We start from the raw sequence: 20,131 nt of genomic DNA, 5'->3' as shown, positions 1-20,131 counted from the left end.
TAATAATGTAATAAACCAATATTCTTAATCATCGATTGTAATCTTTAGTGGAAAGAAATTATCACATTTTGCTTTGAATAGAAATGGTGTCGAAATTTCATTGGGACTAATGTTATAAAGAAATTCTTCACCACATTATGCCTTTGCTCCGGATTCATTCCTTTGTTCTTGAGCATTATATAATTTTAGTAACACACAAACACATACGAGTAGTGTTGTGAATAGGGCAAGTTAATCTTTTAGAAATATAAATCTAAAGGAAAAGAAGAATACATAACAGGGCATTTGGTCTAGTGGTATGATTCTCGCTTTGGGTGCGAGAGGTCCCGAGTTCGATTCTCGGAATGCCCCTTTTTTTGAAGAGATTGACGACATTTGTTTCCTTTTGTCAGTTTGTTTTCTATATTATAAGAGTTTTTTGTACCCGGCCATTTTGTTTTTTAAAATTATTTACCAATGTCTTAATCTTTTATTCTAAAAAATTATTTTTTCATCAAAATTGCATTCCGATATATATTATTAATTGCAAATCTCTTGCAGCTTCTCGATAACTGTTTGATACCTCATCAATAGTGTTGTTAATTTTTTTTTTTTAATATTAACAAATAAATTCAATTGCAAACGCTAGTAACTAATTTTCTTAAATTTCTACTTCAAAGATTTTATTAGTTTACCAAAAATTGCATTGAATGGTCTTGTTGCTAAATCGGGAGACCTATCCGGATATATACAAATTACTTTTATATGATATTGTTGTTTATCCATGGATATGACAACTTGATTTTTTTATCTTGTCATTAAATTGAACTCCACATTAAATCTTTATTGCTTTACTTGGAGACGTGTTGTAGATTATACTTTATTTTCCATCACAAAATTTATCATCCTTATACAATAGCAATGTAATAATTTTGATTCCATCAATAGTTCTTTGGATGAATCAACTAACTTCTCCCTTCTTCATTGCTATGGGGGAAAAGGAACCGTCTACCGGGAAGCTATACATCACGTAAATATCTTGATGATGATAACTAAGTTGAAACGTCGGAGTTGGCTGCTAGCACAACAGGGTAGTGCCTTACTCCACCGTAGGCGGACACACGATAATGTTCATGGTAGTGCTTTAGGATTCTAAGATCAGAACGAGCTTGTCGGCAAACTGCTACTATATAAATAGGGCTAATTACTTCGCAACTGACTCCAATAGCCCTCTCGATACTTATTAGAGTTTTGTAACTAATGATCGGTTTCTCGTTGTTAGAGCCTTTTCCCAGTGCATGGAACCCCAACAATGAAGGTGTTAGTGGTTTATGGTCCATAATGTTAATCCCTCTTTTTGTGCTATTCCTAGTGAAAATATATTAATAAACAACAAAATATAGTTTCAAAACACATTAAAATATGCATATTTATACTTCTTGAATATATATATATATATATATATATATATATATATATATATATATATATATATATATATAATCGTAGCATCCAATGGTACAAAGAATATAGATGTATACGTAACAAAAGGGAAAAAAAAACTAGTTTTTAGCGGGTGTGATTTTTTATATATACATTGTTTGTTGTGATAAGATATCAAAATGAGAGAACTTATTTGTGTTCATGTTGCTCCTTGCTCTCTTACTGTTTTTCTTTTTTTGTTATATAACTTTTGTTTATATAATGTTAATGCTTTTATACTATTTTTCTTATTATTTTAGATAACAACTACAGTTAATTTATAAATAAAATTTAAATTACCCTTACTAGGTAATTATTTTTTAAAAACACATCTCAGTTAAAAACTGAAATATAAACGTATTTCTTTCATTTTGGACAATTTATCTTTGATTTGATTATTGTATGTTATTATTTTGTAAGAAAAATCGAAAATACATTGTTTGGAATGGAACAAAATAGGAGTAATTTGTTATTTTGTATAATTCTTCTTTTTCTTTTTCTTTTTCTTTTTATACATAAAACAGGAATTGGACATAAGTAGGTTCCCAATTTATGCATTTTTTATAGCACATATTCGAACTCACAAAATCACCCCTTTCCGTCCTTTTATGCTTTTCCATCCTTTTTGGCAAACATAAGTAGTTATAGTATGCAAGTGGTTTCTCAGTTATTGTTCCAAATTGGCCATAAGCTTAGGGTGTCACTAATATTCTTTATACTAAAAAATATTGTATTTATCAGAAATATTTTACCCAAAATTAACATGAAAATTGAACATAGAAAAATAGATGTTTTTGTTATTTTAGACTAACAATATTGTATTTTATGACTACCGAACGACTACCTTCAATGCCATCAAGAGTTCAAACCAACGTTCACCCAGCAAAGAGAGAGAAATCAAGAAAATAAGTAAAATTTTACATATACTAGAGAAAGGAAAATAAAATCCGAATTACAGAAACCTAACCATTAATATTTGGACCAAAAGCTTCTGAAAATCATACATATATTATATATATCATTACCATCATTTTATGGGCCTATCCGTTTATGAACGGGTCTCATGTGAACCAAAGACCCATTAATAGCCAAACGACTCGTTTCTCCCTTCACCTGAACCATAAAGATCCGAACGACAATCCATTTGTTCTTGCCATTCAAACGCGAAGACCCTACTACGCTTCGCATCAACCTTATCCATCATGTTCTCATAATGCTCCATTTCTCCAAATAGACTCAGCCCATGGGTATTACCCGTATCCGCACCGCTTGCCACCATTGCCGGAAAAGGTCCATCACCCTTATACTCTCCACCAACGCCGCCACCCTCCGTGAACTTAGCCGGAGATTCTGGATACGAAAGTTGAAGACTAGTGTTCCCATTTCCGTTCACATCTGGGGTTTGGCGGCGGTGGTGGGTGGTGTCGGTTTTGTTGGAAGTGGAAGAAAGTTTCTTGTTTTTCCGGCAGACTCCGCCGACGGGGATGTTTCGGAGGGTGCCACCTTTGGTCCAGTAGCGTCTACATGACCTGCAGAAGTAACGTGGTTGGGAAAGAGAGTAGTTGTTGTAGTAACAGAACTTGGTTTCGGTGGAGTCGCATCGGGGGCAATGGACCTGCTGCAGGGCTTGGTCCTGGTTTGGTTCCATTGATGCCACAAAGGTCGGCGAATATGAGGGTGGTTGAAACCAGTCAGATGAAGCCATGGAGGGTTTTTCTGTTTAAGGAAGGGAGGTTTTGCATCGTGTGCCATTTAAAGGGAACTATCGGTGACATAACCCATGTGGTGTCGTGTGGTTTTCCATCAATGTTCAAATGAGTTTATATTATTTAATTAATAGTAATAAACTTACATTTATAATTTGTATTTAAAAACAAGATTTGAGCGAAACTGATTAGTTGAAATTTCGGTTGGGTCGTGACTTTACACGTTGGGTCCAATGAATGTTAGATTTGACGGTAGACACGTTTTGTAAGACAGAGTATATGTATGTGCGACTGTAGGTGACGTCAAAGGACATTGAGCCGGAATTCAGCGGAAATCGAAGATGACTCTGGTTCGTGGGACCTAGTGGTCGCTTCTGAAATCAAAGGGTATATTCTCCTTGATGATGATGACGTGTCTCGTTCTATGTTGTCCACGTAGGAAGCGCGTTTTTAGAAAGACGTCTAGTTGCATCCCCACCCATGTTAACCTGACGACAAACAAAATGAACAGGTTTTAGATATAGATAAAAAAAACAGTATGGAAACGATTTCATTATATCAAAATGCTTATAACTGTGTATTGTTGTTTGATATAATAAAACGACATAAATTATATAAATTTATAATTATTAATTATATATTTGCAAACAGTTATTATATAATTTGATATTTTGTCCTTAAATACATTATTGTTATTTTTAAGTAATATATAAAATGATTTTGAAATATTAAACAATGTTCTTTAAGTCAAAATTAATAATAAATTAATCATGTAACAACAAGGAAATCTAAAATTAAATATAATGAAAGTAAGTAAATATAAAAATTATACATGAACATGAACATATAAAAGTTAAATTAAAAATCAAAATCATGAATAAATAAGTAATATCAATAATAAGTAAAGGATGTTATAAATTTATACTTATAATATTTTTTATAAATTTCGTAACATTTTTTATAGACAATACTGGAAATTATATTTATAAGTTTACAGTTAATAATTTTAAATAACGTAGATAATAACCGGATATCCGAAAATTCGGATATCCGAAAATTCAGATAGTTGATTTTTGATATCTGAATCTGTATCCGAAATTTCAGATATCCTAAATTCTTGATACGGATTCGGATATTAAACCGGATATCCGAATTTCATTAATTTTAAATAAATATCCACATCTGAACATCTGATCCGTAAAATCACCGCAACTCTTAAAATTAATAATAGCAACTATGTTAAATCTTGCGACATAGATGGATACAACAAATAAATATATGTAGCATTTACTTAATAGTTTTTTATTATAAGTCAACAAACCAGGATTATAACAAACAAATATATAACGATTGTAAATTGAAATGTTTGCAATAAAAGTTTGGAAAGAATGGTCACGAAAAAGTTGAAAATGGTAGGGAACATTAGTCCATTAAGCATGTCGATGTTTCTAATTTCTCGTTTCAAAATATTAAAAAATAAAGAAAAAATATTTTTTTCAGATATCGGATATCCGAAATATCCGAAACTTTATAAATTTACTATCCGTATCCGAATCCGAAAAATCGGATATCCGAAATTTTGGATTTTCAGATCGGATATTTCGGATGCGGATATTTTTGAACACCCCTAGTAACATCCGTATTTTCAATAATAATTGCCTACATTTATTTTACGATGTTAGTTATCTATTATTATCTATTATATATCGGGTTATATAATTTGTACTCCAATATTATATTAATTTGAAATTTATTAACATATATTTTATAGCTTACAATTTATATTATATTGACCAAAAGAGGAATATAATTATAAGTGATAATACCTTTAATCAAAAATATATATTTATATCAATAAAATATATAATCGTATTGTGCATATATAACTAGATTAAACATAGTTTTGTGAATTAGACGTAAATATACATATATCGAATTAGTTAATTATAAAATAAAATTAATTAAATATTAAACTAATTAATTATAATAAGTTATAAATAAATAAATAATAATATAAAAAGAGAAACACAGATCAAACGTAAAAGTGTTTATAAATAATATATGTTATTAAATGGAAAATTGGAATTATCATATATAAGTTATTGTTTTATTATTTTGATTAATTATAAAAACAACGTGCATATATTATAGAAATTTTATTAATGCTCAATGGTTAGGATATATATTGGAAAATACATATGTTAGCTTCATTTTAGATAGAAACATCATAAAAAATAAAAAAAAAAATATAAATATGAGGATTCACACAAAAATAAGTATAGGAACATTGATACGTGTTCTCCTTCTAAATGAATCATCCATATTTTCACTTAGATGTCAAAATTATGTGATGACTAAGCAATCCGAAATTTTAGTATAAATACGTTTATTCATAACACTTTCAAATCATATGATATAATAGCCAAATATTTGGAGAGAAGCGAAGATCAAAGGTTTTAGAAGACATTTACATAAAAAGGTATTATTTATATACCGCCAAAGTTTTTACAAGGAGGTGTTTGGATAGAAAAAAATGAGGTGTTAATTGCTTATTCCCACAATAAGCTAATTGGATAAAATTTAGCTTGCTAAGTTAAATAAGCTAATTTTAATAAACATTTCTCATCATGCTTATTGCTTATTGTTTATTCTCACCACAAATAAGTTATAAGCAATAAGTTAAAAAGCTAATCCAAACACCCCCAATTATAGTTTCCTTATCATTTTATAATCATAAATTTAAAATGTTTGATTATTTTTATAATCGTGTTAATATTATATTTTAAGCTTATTGGTTCATTCGTTTCAAGTTATTTTGAAATATGCTATTATATAACTAATATATCATTAGTTATATTATACTCTCGGTTTAATCGACTGGTAAATATTTTTATATTAGACAGACGAGGTTATAAAAATAATTAAAAAAAAACATTATTATATAACTAATTTATTATTATTAGTTATAACTTATGATTATTAGGTTGGTAACATTAGACAATTTAATCATTTAGATCAAAGAATCGCATCGGGAACTATTGGGAAGTGAGACAAACATTCGATGTTTGAGGTGAGTTATCTCATTATACTATGTATTGCAATATATATCCATGTATGTTAGGATAGAAAGCTAGTAGAGTAAAAATATAGTCTTTATGTGTTTTATGTTATTATACTTGAGTCATTGAGTAGAGCCGAAAATATAGTCTCTATGTGCTTATTGTTACTATACTTGAACTAGTAGAATAAGCGTAATTTATGTGTTTAAATGTTATTATATTTAAGTTATTACGGTTAAGTTGTGGGTTGATGGCGGAACGACGACAGGTCGGGAGCCTATAGACTCGTGTGTTGACGACGAAATGACAAGTAGGCCGTAAGTCTAGATACACATATTATTGGTGTATCGGCGAAAGGTCGTGAGTCATTGTTTGTATGCATGTATTTGTATTGTGATATATGGTATCTTGGGAAACTCACTAAGTCTCGGCTTACAGTTGTTGAATAACTATTTTTCAGGTTGGTCTTCTGATCATGAAAAGGCTCCGATGTGACTGTACTTGCATCGAATAAATTAATAATGTTTTTAGACTTCCACTAAATCTCTCTTTTATACTTAATAAATGTATGACAGTGATCTTCTAATAAAGATGGGCTCTTGGATTTGTGTTTTATATATATTTTAAAAATGAAAAATTTTGTGTTGAAAATCGGGACGTAACAAATGTTTCATTTCATTGAATCGTTTATGAGAGACGAGCATCAAGTGTGGCCGCATGTGAATAGTTTTTTCTGACAAATACTTCATTTCGGAAACATTTAAAACTTTTTTATGAGGGAAATATAGAACAAAACATTGATCTAATTAAATTATATGAAAATTAAAATGTAAACTTTGAAATATGTACCATTTCTTGTTGTTGATGCAAATAGGAACAACGAAAACAGCGAAAGAATGAAAAATCATGTAAGACCTGAATAAGAAGAAAAATTAAAATATATACATTAGAAACTTTGTTTCATTATGGTGGAACGGACAACTCCAGTGTTTTTCTAAGTCCATTATACTAAAAACTAACTAAATTTACTTGTATGTCTTGTCTTTTGAAAGTGTACACCGCCAACATAGTTGTTTTTGTTGTCCGATTTTAGAAAGTTATTAGGTTACCGGATGAAACTGAAGTGCAAATCTCATTGACCGGGAGTTTGACAAGACGACCTTGAAGGGGAAGACTTAGATAATAACACTAACACTCTCTTCCATATATTGTTGTTCTTCATTTTTCTCAATTCCAAAATAATAAAAACAAAATCTCAGTCTTATATAAAAAATGAGTAAAAAATCCATTTTTGGAACCGTAATGTAACATTATAAATTTTTAAATAAATGTTTCATTTTTAAACCACATAAAAACACATTCTCACATTTCTCAAAAACCACAAAATGTATAGTTGCTCAAAACACAAGACATAAAATGTTTGATAATATCCCAGAATCCTCAAAACATAACTCTAATTGGTGTGTACAATCAATCTGGTGTCTTCCCGTGATCCTGAGAGGTACCTGAAATACATATCACACAACACTGTAAGCACGAAACTTATTGAGTTCCCCAAAATACCACACATAAATAATTAGCCTCTCATGGCTATGTCTCGATAAGGACCCTCCGGTCCATGTGTCTCGATGAGGAACCTCCGGTCTCACAACTCGGGTTGGACCCTCCGGTCCAAACCAATAAAGCACAGAATAATACACAACATAAATCACCAAGACAAATGCATGATATCACAAGACTCAGTATAAGCATATAAGACTCTTCGGTCACACAGTATTACCACTCAGGCAAATATAGTGATAAGACTCACCTCGTAAGTAAGCAAGTAGATCTAGTACCCCACGAACAGTCTAGACTCCGCCTATATAATATAATCATCTCTAATTAAAACTTTATAACCACAACTCTAAAAAGTTAAGCTAACCCCTTCCCTCACTCTCGGAACGGGTGAAAAACTATTTTACCCCTCAATGATCTCCATAACTCATGTCTTGACCAAACCCTAAAAGTCAATGGAAGTCAACGCTCAAGTCAACAGTCCATGTTGACCCAAACTCGTCGAGTGCACCTATGCGACTCGTCGAGTTCTTTTGTTCTCTCCGAAGTATCGGGAAAATCCAACTCAACTCGTTGAGTTATCTCATCAACTCGTCGAGTTGTAGCGCATCCATACTATCAGGGAAAACCCTAACCGACTCGTTGAGATGGCTCATCCACTCGTCGAGTCCCTTAAGTCCATTTCTCATTCAGACGATTTTAAGCAGAACTAAACCCCCATACTCTAGATCTAGCCTCCCAAGGTTTAAATACCACGTAAAGCTGCAAGGTTTACGTCCATGCATGGCACCTAGGGCTCAAAGTGCAAAAACAAAACTCTATGGAGGCTTAATGCATAAAACTTGGCTAATAGCTTGACAAAGCTTGAATCTTTAGGCCCAAGGGACCTCATACTGCCCAGATCTGAAGTTTCAACTTCATGGTATGCTCAACCAACTCAAAAAGGCTCAAAAAGGGAAATGGAAATGGCCACAAACTCCCTAAGAAGAGATCTAACCAAACAATGATCAAGGTGATAGCTTTGTACCTCCAACAAGCCACTAACACTGAAAGAACACCGGATTCAGAGGATTCTTCTTGTTCCAAGCCTTATGCTCTTCTATCTCCTTCCAAGAATGCACCAAAACACACACTTTTTGTCTCTCTCTCCCTTATAAACGATACCAGCTCGTTTAGGGTTTCTCTCAGGGTGTTAAAGTGATAAGGGTGGCAGAAATGAAGGCTTAAGGTCCTTTAAATAGGACACAAAGCCTGAAAATTATGGTTTTCACACTCGGCTGCTACTCATCGAGTTGTGGTCCACCAACTCGTCGAGTAGACTCTAAAAATCACGCGGCCATTTAATTCTCTACTCGGCGAGTTGGGGCCTCCAACTCGTCGAGTTGATCTAACAACATGAATATAAATTAATTAAATATTATATCTGAGAGTCGGGATGTTACACGTAAAGCATAATTTCTTAAAAAAAATGAAAAAAATAATAATAATAAGATGTTGCACTAATAACGAAGACACATAGACATTATTTGCATTGTGTGGTCATGAAAATTGAAAATTAAGGAAACGTAACATGTAAAAATGCCATAATTAGGAGGTGATAATATGGTAGTACTTGTACAGTGACCAAATTGTTCGAAGTGACAAACAAACAAAGTTTCTTAAATACAAACTATTGTAATTATAATCAACAAATCAAGTTAAAATACCATCAAACAAAATACTTAAATGATGCTTTTATTTACTTTGGATGGTCCCCATATATTGAAGATAATTTCTTTAACATCATGAAGCTTCCCACCATTCTCAACCGGTCAATAAAATATTTTGATTTTTTTATAGAAGGTATGTTCGAAGTTGTTTGCAATCACTTTTTTCTCTGTAACAAAAGTATTTATTTTAAGTATTTACGATTAAAATTATTATCTTTACTTTACATTGACAGCTATGACATTTACAACAAACTGCATATCAAATGCCTACATTCGTTTCCTACATATCGTCATGTCATCATATTTATGAAAAAAAATGAAAATTATAAAATGGGTGATGAACAAAATATATAAAAGAAAATCATGTGTGCTAGTGCATCTACGGAAATGAAACACTTTCCTTCTAGTTGAAAATACTCAAAACCGGTACTTGCAATCATCTCATAATTTTCAAGAGTCTCAGGTTGATGTGGGATAATTGCACCAACACAAAACTCTTGAAATGTAACATCTTGATTTCCAAGTATTTACCTTTTGACCCTTAAGTGTGAAATTATATGCAAATGATTCCCTTGTAGCGTTTTGGGGAAAAATCATATTCAGAGGAACGCGTAGCGTCCATCTAGGACGCATAGCGTTCTCGACCTAGACGCAAAACCCTAATTTTAGGGTTTGGACCCTATATATTCATCATTAACTCCCAAGACTCTTTCCTTCGTCAGCTTCCAACCCACCTTCGTCCCCAAGCAAACCCTAATCTATTTGTGAGTATTCTTGAGCCATTAAATTGTGTTTTAGTGAACTTGAAGAAGAAAGAAAGAAGAGGAGACCGTCTTAGAATAATGGAGCACCTTGGATTCAAAATCACATCATCATTTGACATCTTTTGGAGGTAAAAAGTTTTGAACTTGATGAAGTTATGTTTAGATCTTGTTTAGCCATAGTTTTGTGTTCATTTTGGTCTCATAAGCTTGGTATTATGAGTATGGGTTACTCTAATTCATATAAATTGTCATTTCATACATTTTGGAGTATTTAGAAGCATAAGAATGTAGTCTTGGTCATTAGTTTCCGTCCATGCATGAACTAGGATGGCTTTATGGATTAAGAAGTTAGGGTTTTTGGTATTGGGCACTTAATAGCCATGTTAAGCCATAAAGTTGGAAACTTTATGGTTAAGGACATCATTTGAGGACTAGATCAGGAAATGGATGAAAAGAGCTTGAGGATTAAGCTCTTAATAAGAGAAAAGAAAGCAGTTGAAGAACACTAAGCATCCCCCAGGAACGTTAACGTGTCCAAGGTCCAGATTGCGTTTATGATCAAAGGCATGAGTATGTTATGCGTCTATTCTAAATGTTATGCATACTCAACTGAGTTAACTCGGTTGACTTTTTGACTTTTTGACTTTAACATGGATTTGACCAAGTTTGACCTAAAGGGTATTTTGGGTATTTTGAGTTGTATTTAAGATTAGTCACTATTTGATGAATAGGTGACGGGTAGAGTTGATATTCGAATCCAAGACCTATTCAGCTATTTATTCAAATTGATAGGTGCGTTTTTCCTTACTGTTCTAGTGGGTCGAAGGCACCACTATCGGCCCATTAGTTTATGTATCCTAGTATATAAGATGTTGCTATACGGTAGGGATCTGTAAATCTGTCTGTTGACTGATTATATGATTATTTGTTGCTAGATATATGTTATTTGTTATGTATATATCAACATAGTATGTGGGGTTGAGACTATATTGCTTTATGTTGTTAGTCAACAGACTGGGGCATTCCAACCAGGAGGTTGTGGGCCGGGGGTAATCCACATAGGAGGTTATGGACCCGTTATGTATTGGGAAAGCTAACCGAAAGGTTGTGGGTCAGGGTATTCCAACCATAAGGTTGTGGGCCAGGGGTAATCCAACCAGGAGGTTCTGGACCCGATATATGTTGGTTATATATTTGTATGGTGGTACTTTGGGAGAACTCACTAAGCTTTGGCTTACAGATTTAGTTTATAAATTCAGTTACTTTAGATAGTTGTGGAAAGGTGAATGCGTAATCGTGCACATCCTTCAGATTTATGTTATTTGGATTTTGGGATACTCTAATTATTGAAAAACACTTTTGAAACAATGGTTTTGTAAAAAATTATTATCTTGGATTTTTTTTAAGTTAAAATTTACTGTGATTTTTGGGATGTTTCAAGTTGGTATCAGAGTCTTTGTTTAAGATAATTGGATGAACATTCATGTGAATCCATACTCAAACTAAGGAACTGTAAAAGTTTTTAAAAATGGTTTTCAAAATTGTTTTCAAAAGTAATCGATGAAGGATGCGATGTGTACGATCAGTCATAGCAAGAAAGTATAACCCATGTTACCACTGTAACATCCCAAAACACGAGGGTAAAAATTTCATTTTTAAAACAATCAAAACACTCATTTACCATTTAAACAAATCCTTAAAGATATTTTATAGTAAAAAAATATCAGAGTACAATCCCAAAATCTCAAAGTTGCGGAAATATAGGTGTATGCGATGTGATCTAGTCAGTCCCTTCCCTTTCGAACTGAAGTAACTGAAACCTTAAACCACAAACTATAAGCACAAAGCTTAGTGAGTTCCCCAATATGGGGAATATACCGCATATCATACATAACATACAAGTCATACATATCAAACATGCAATATGAGGTGCTATGTGCCAACTATAGTCTTGCCATTATGCCACGAGCCATATCATGGTCTTTCCTTGCCAAGTCGGGGACCAAAACCCTGGGTCTTATAAACAGGTGCCATGATCCACCTCCTGGTCTTCCATGCAAGCATCGCAAAGACAACTAACATATTATCTATAACTACTTATTTGCTTAACTGCCATAGTCTAGACTCTGGTCTTGCATACAGATCTGCCAGGAGCCACCTCCTGGTATTTCATACAAATACCAAAGGTCACCCCTGGTCTTCATGTAATACATAAACGAAATGGGTTGGCATTGGTGCCTTTGACCCATAGAATGGTGAGGAGACCCACCTCAACAGTTGAACCCACAAATAAATTTCTAACTGCAGACCCGCTAGAATCCCAACGCTATCAAACATACATATCATTCAATTAACATCTGGGTTCCAATTCAAATCCAATAATCCATATATAGGGTAAAAATATCATTTTACCCCTCACCTAGTTTGGTCTAAGACTAAGACCCAAACTCCCAATCAATAAGGCCCACACACCAAATAATCATCCAAAGCCCACTTATGGCCCAATTTTCCAAATTAGGCCCAAACCATTACATGGGACTTACCCTAAAGCCCATTAACTTTTTCCTAATCCAAAACACTTGTTTATAGATGGCCCAACAAAGCTCCAAGAAACTAAACCCAAAAGATAGCCCAAACATGCGAGGCCCAATAGACCGAGTACGCGGAGCATACTCACCTGGAGGCTTATACGCCCAATGTACTCACCCTAGTCATACCAAACTTGATTCAATCACTTAATCCCTTAAGACAAAGCTCTAAAACATATATTGACTTCCTTGAGCTGGATTATCACGTAAAGTTGCCAACTTTACATTAATACATGGCTAAATGAAGCTATTAAGCTTAAAAGGGACTTAGTAATTGACTTAATGCATGCATGACACCAAAAATCTCATAAATCTTGCACCTTTATGCTCAAGGAGACCAAAACAAACTTATATCCGAAAGAACAAGCCCTTAAATGACTTAACTAATCCATTAACCCAAAAGGGACCAAAAGCACAACAAACTAACTAAGAAGAGATCTAAACATATATAAACCAAGATGAAAACTTGATACCTCATAAAGCTTTCCCACAAGATGATGATTCTCGATCCAAATCCTTTTTCACCAAGCAAGGCAACTTCAAGCTTCTCTACTTCCTTCACAAAGGCAAAAACGAGCACCAAAGTCTTCTTAATAACTCAAGAACACCAACAACAGGCCAAGGGGTCGATTTAGGGTTTTGGGAGGTTTGGGGCTGGTAAAGACATCGGCCCTAAGACATAAAGTGCTTAAATAGGGAACACATTACCAAAAATTAGGGTTTAAACACCCCTCGTACGCCCATCGTACGAGGCCGAGGTTCACGATCATTCCCTCCGATTGCACTAAGCGTACACTTATGTACACCCATCGTATTGCCCTTCGCACTAGTACACCATGCATACTCCCTATGTACGCCCCGCGTACTAGGGTTCCCTCTTAAACCCTAAAATATTTTGAAGGCCATAACTTATTCTTTATAAATCCGTTTTGACAATGCTTATATCCATGAAAAGGTAACGAGAAGCTCTACACTTTTATCAAATCATACTTGCCATAAAATTTCCCGAACCAAAAATCCAATTTCCATAAAAGCCCGCTGCCATTTTACCAAAATACCCCTTGGCTCCAAAACCAAATCTGAATGCCCGAATCATCTACATTACATCACCCACACCCAAATGGGTAACAATTCGGAATTGGGAGTTACAACTCTCCCCCACTTAAATTATATTTCATCCTTGAAATCATTACTTATCATTCCAGCACACCATACAACTTGAACAACACAATCATAACCCTTACGCATACGACAACCTTCCCAAAGGCAACCAAACCAACTCTAGTAGAAATTTTCATCCCGATGAAGAACGAATCCTTAAACCCATGCAGGAAATCATCTCTACCCTTCTGAAACCTGAAATCTCAAATTAGTCTGACTCCCCGATATACTGCCTACATTGAACCACTACCATGCCAAATCCTCATAGAATTTCAGACAAAAAAAATGCTTCTAACCCTTGATCATCTTGATGCTTCCATTGGGAACCAAAATCATTGACCACATACTGCTGCAGAACACTTATACTTGACAGAAGGCTCGGATAATTTTTCGAGAAGAAGATTCATCCCTATAATGGTTAGACTCAAACAAGAGCTGCACAACAGGGCAATTACTCTGAGATTATTTAATCCAAGCTACAAGTGACTTATCATATGCCCCAAATAACAAGCGATTCCACACAAATCCCAAATCACTAACACCGACCCGACTCATCTTGATGCCCACTAGCTTCCTTCCCAAAGCAGTCGAGACCTACCTGGTCCCAACTTGTCTGCCAACTAATCGAAACACTAGAATCTCGCCACCAAATCCAATGCTAAAAATGAATGCTACATGACCAAATGTAGTCTTATATCATACTCGGTCTCCAACGACCTACCGTTTACTGATTCCAAGCATGTTGTGGCCCTTACACAGTCTTACGAACTGACTCACCCTGGTCTAATATGTTTATAGAAATTCGTGACCAATCATGGATTTTCCACGCCCTCACGACTGCTCAGGGACCGATGAATGCTACGAGTCACCCCACAGTTTTATAACACTCCCACACCAACTGCCAATTAGTGAATGCTACGGGCCACCCCGTAGTCTTACAACACTTCTACACTAACTGCCAACTAGTGAATGATACGGGTCACCCTGCATTATTACAACACTTCTATTTTGCCATGTCCACCGCCCATGGTCTTACCGCTCATCAATCAATTCATACACCTACAGAGTCGAACATGTACCCGACCAAGTGCCCAGGTTGGACTCGAGTCATGCCTAGAACCCCAACCTGGGTCCACCAAAAGCCTGCTATCCCTCACCAAGAAGGCAATAACCAATTATTAGGAAGTTTCCCGTACTCACAACTCACATAATCCTCAATCCAGACGGCCACTTGGGTCGCCTTCCTCCCCGACGGGGATGTGAAACTCATCCTAGTTTCACGCCTGATTCCGCTCCTGGAAATCCGAACGGTTCTCCGCCACTTTGATTCGATGAGGCTCTCCTAGTACACAAGGTTTGTAGGATTCCCAATCCATCTTACCCCTTATGATTGAACTACTGACAACCTGCGCCTACCAATGCTAATGTTCCATTACTAGCCAAACCTAAAGACCACACCATCCTTGAAGACTAGATGAACACTCCTCAAAATCCCAACAAATCTGCTAAATCTATACGCTTTCAATGATACAACACCTATATCTTTAAGTCCTTTAAACTGATGACAAGACTAAAACCTTAGTAATAGACCACTTCCCTTGGCACTCCCAGTGGACATCCAAGCACAAAAGCTAAAACCACTGAACCCTGGCGATACTGGAGAACTAACCCGCTGAACCCGACCATAGACCTTCCACATAATACCCTTGGACCGATCCCGAACAAGAACTAGATTAACAACCAAACACATTGAAACCCGCTTAATAAGATGCAACCCATTCTGACCCACTAATGATTCACAACATGCAAATGGCATATAATAATTCTTAATGATACAACTCAATCAATAACAAATAATTAAACCAAAGATAACGCTCACCCAAATCGACACAAAATTCCAAACAACATAAATAATGATAACAACCGAAAAGAAAACAAAATATAACATACCCACAATATCACCTGCTGAAGTCCTAGCCTCCCCAGCCTGACATTTTAATTCCCGAATCCTCTCTGCTGGAGCTCCTGCCCTACCCTCACGACCATCAATGATCCTCGAAGTAGTCGGAGTATGTGCGGTCACTGTTCCTCCCCTCAACATCGGACAGTCGACCTTCTTTTGGCCCACTTGGTTGTAGTGAAAACATAATGGGCTTGCCCCTGAGGACAATCCCTGCTAACATGACCAACCCTGCCATACTTGTAGCAGCCCAAACCCCTAGAACGACAAACCCCATCGTGTAGTTTCCCTCACGTGCTGCACTAACCCCGACCCTGCTAGCCCCTCAATCGCTGATCTGAAGTTTTGGGTCTTTTCCTGGAAACCTCCCCTATCTGCACCTGATCTGGCCCCCTCTTCCCTAGGTGCTCCAAATCGGTCTCCCGCTCTTAGGCTCTATAAATCATATTATTCAGGGTCTTGCCCCCTGAAATACTCATGAAATCCCTGATGTCATCCTTAAAAATATCATGATACCTTACCTTCTTTATCTACTCGTCTGCTGCATATTGCGGGACCAATAAGGCTCTCTCCCGAAACTTGGCAGTGATCTCTACCACAGTCTCAGTAGTCTGGTGGAGCTCCTGAAACTCTCGTGCCAACTGCTACACCTTAATCACCAGTGCGAACTCAGCTCGGAACCTGGTCGAAAAATCATCCCACATCATAACATCAACAACACGATCACCCACCTAACGTCCTACCTATTCCCGCCAATCACGTGTCATGTTCTGCAAAAGGCAGGAAGCAAATTTGACCTTTGCCTCCTCGGACAAAAACTCGTCCTGAACGCATTAGCCATATTTGCTAACCATCTCCTACTAACAATGGGATCCTTATCCCCAAAGAACGTAGGAGCTCCATAAGCACGAAACTCACGGAAAGAAATAGTGTGAGCTCCGATGATTGCCAAAGCCTCAACACGGAACGAGCCTAAGCGCTCATCCAAAATCTCCATAATCCCCTCCTTGAACGAACCAAATATCAGAGGAGTCTGCTCCAAAATACCGCGGGTAGTCTCCGATGAGATGAACTCCCGCATTTGCCCGCTAATCGGCTCGGTACCTATTACGGTTACATGATAGTATATACAGTTACATGATAATATGTTGTAGAGGTCTGGTAGATCTGTATCGTAGTATATAGGATGATGCTATGCTTAGTAATTTGTAAGATCTGTCTGATTTTCTGTTGACTGGTTATATGTCATCTATTGCATATGTATGTTGCTATGCTTAGTGATCTGTAAGTATGGTTGGGTTGAGATTGTACTGCTTTGTGCTGCCAGTCAACAAATCTGGTAATGTTTATATCGATATGTTGTGTGACATCCTTAATTTCACGGTAAAAAAAGACCGGTTTGTTTATGCTCTGTTTTAAAATCAGAGTAATCGTTTAAAGAAAACTGATGCGAAATTTATTCCCAAAACAAAATGTGATAAGAATTTATCAAAGCATTTCTTTAAAGAAATGTATTTTCATTAAATAACAAAATATCAGGATGTCATGTTCCGATACAGACCAAAAGCATAAACAATATAAAATAGACTTTATAACAGTTATTTATAACTACTGGCCTGTAATCCAAAATCTTTCGTTATGCCAACCAACTTATGCTCTCGTGCCATAACCTGTATTACAAAGAAAACTGAGTGGGTCATGTTTGGGAGGCTGGTGAGCATATAGGGTTTTCAACCCACAATGTTATATCATATATGTATATATATTAGAACTCACAAACTTATACAATTTCACCATATAAAACAACTCTTATCCCACCCCGTCGATCCTCACAATGACACGATCTAACGAAAATAGGACTTGTATAATGATACCATATGTTGTCTTTTCATCCTAGGTAATAATCTTAACTTCTATGTTTCTTCAAATGAGTATCTAACTCTTGGACTTCTTGACCGCAGGCGATGATCAATCTTGCACCTGCCCTTCGTACTATGTTGGACTTTCAATCGTAACCTATGAGTTACAAAATAAATCCTTATTAAGGACTCCTTCTTCTTCTTAGGATAAGTACTTTCCTTTATCTATTGTAACAGATCGATGGGTCATGTTCTAATGACCTTTCATCGTATGATGCAACACCTAGACTCAAGTCTCTTAGAGTCAAAATCCATAATGGAATATACTTTCCTTCATATTTTAATGTGATATGATCATATTTTAGCATGTAGCATTTCTAGGTACAAGCTTCCTTAACAACGAGCGTGATGTTATCGATCACATTGATTTCAATCTTCTGACTTAAGTCGGATGCTACATCGAACTTGGTTCTATGAACCACGTAACAAACTCATCGTAGTCGGACTCAATTTGATATGACCACTAGGGTCGGAATATTAATTATCTTCTTAGTCGTTACCGAAACAATGGTAACGACATACTTGAATAAAAATGGAATCAATCACTATCTTCTTGGTAACCTTGTTACTTCCCCTGATCCAAGTGTGAGTCTTGTGCTTCCGGTAGTATAGGCCTCTACCACCATTCACACCTACTCATACTCGTCCCAAGTATTGTCTCGCAGTCAACCAAGTCACCATACAAAATCACACAACCATTCAACACATCAGATAACAAAACCAGGGTTTATATTATTTTTTGAAACGATTACACAAAGGTTCAAGTTCACCCTATACTACGCCTCTAACACTTTCTGATACTGGCTATATTCTGATATGAAGTCTTCATCCTTAATTCCTCGCTTTGTCATCTGCTTCGTCAAGGATCATTTGAAATGCTCTTGCCTTTGGCTGTGGTAGCACATTCAGCCTTATAGCCCCTTCTATTCTTGGGCAGTTTTGCTTGAAGTGTCCTTCTTCACCACACTTAAAGCAAGCTTCTCTTTTGGTTGTGCATTCGCTGGCATAATGACCAGTCTTCCCGCATTTGAAGCATAATATCTCTTTAGAGCATCTCCCAATATGCTTCCTCTTGCACTTATCACACCATTTTGCTACTTCTTCAAACTCCTTCGAATCAGACTTCGAGACTTTTCTCTTCTCATCGGACCTTGAGGATCCTTCAAACTTTCTTTTTTCACCCACTTCGGCCCTCTCCATATTCTTTTCTGTGCAATCCCCAATTTCGCGACCAGAAAAGCCCGATTTTTGTTTATGCTTTATAAAAATCAGAGTATCTCTTTTAATAAAAAGGTTGCGGAATTTGTTCCCAGTAAAACATGATAAATACGTTATCACAGCATTTCCGAAGAAAAGTATTTTTATTCATTTTAAAACATTTGGGGTGTCATGATCAATATAGAAACATAATCATAAACAGAACTTACATTCATTATCACTAGTGATTTATATCTTCTTAATCTCTCAGTGTAATTTGACTTCATATCAACACTTGTGATATAAATAAACTGAGTGGGTCATGTTGGGAAACCTGGTGAGTACATAGGGTTTTCAACCCACAATAATATAATTATTATGTTCAATTATCAAACAATTAACTCAATTACCCATCCCCATTATCTTCTTTATTCCTAAGTACCCTCCCTAAGGATTTATCCTAAGGGTCGTCTCCTACATCCTATTTACCTATCATCTCCTTACATCACATTTCCTTATATGTTTGTTCCTAAGGACTCTCCCTAAGGATCATCGGCTACATCACATAAACAATATTGATTCAGGGATTACTCCCTCAATACGTGCCCAACAAGGGTTAGGGCATCATCGTATGAATACGTAGTTACAACATCGCCTGAACTCGTAATTCATAGTAAGGGGTTAGTGATGGGTTTTAGGTAAAACAGATAAACTAGAAAACAATTCCTAAGTTCACATGCAACCTACTTTGGATCTATGTTTTAACTATTGAACATACAACTTTGAATTGCAAAATAAGAACCCTAGAGGAGAAAGGCTAATTTCAAAATTAACAAACTAGGGTTTAAGATTAGCATACCTTTCAATTGTTATATCAAACAATTGATAATCCTCTTGATCTTGATCTTGATCTTCTTGGAGGCTTAACACCACAAGTGTAATGCCTCTAATGGAATCACACCCAAGAACTAGCAAGAAGGAAACTAGAAGGAGAGAGGATGGAGAGAGTATGCAATTTCGGTCAGGATTCCTTCCAAAGAATCGGTGACC

At 35.7% G+C, this 20,131-nt stretch overlaps 1 protein-coding gene and 1 non-coding gene across 2 annotated transcripts; one reads left to right on the top strand and one right to left on the bottom strand.

Annotated features, from left to right (window-relative positions):
* Window positions 1-279: 279 nt before the first annotated feature.
* On the top strand, window positions 280-351 carry TRNAP-UGG (transfer RNA proline (anticodon UGG)). Its single transcript has one exon. It is a non-coding gene; the product is annotated as a tRNA-Pro (tRNA).
* Window positions 352-2,100: 1,749 nt separating this feature from the next.
* Window positions 2,101-3,284, bottom strand: LOC145081560 (uncharacterized). Its single transcript, XM_079023251.1, has one exon. The coding sequence runs from the start codon at window positions 3,164-3,166 to the stop codon at window positions 2,543-2,545; it is 624 nt and encodes a 207-aa protein (XP_078879377.1). The 5' UTR covers window positions 3,167-3,284; the 3' UTR covers window positions 2,101-2,542.
* Between the last annotated feature and the right edge of the window lie 16,847 nt (window positions 3,285-20,131).

This window comes from Lactuca serriola, chromosome 1, assembly GCF_051521515.1.
Source record: "Lactuca serriola cultivar US96UC23 chromosome 1, Lser_US96UC23_V15, whole genome shotgun sequence".
In the NCBI taxonomy this organism is placed as follows: domain Eukaryota; kingdom Viridiplantae; phylum Streptophyta; class Magnoliopsida; order Asterales; family Asteraceae; genus Lactuca; species Lactuca serriola.
The sequence above is the reverse complement of the archived record's forward strand: the minus strand, read 5'-3'. Positions and strand labels throughout refer to the sequence as shown.

Excerpts from the sequence above, each read along its gene's own strand:
- LOC145081560 (XM_079023251.1), bottom strand. The coding sequence starts at position 3,166 with ATGGCTTCATCTGACTGGTTTCAACCACCCTCATATTCGCCGACCTTT.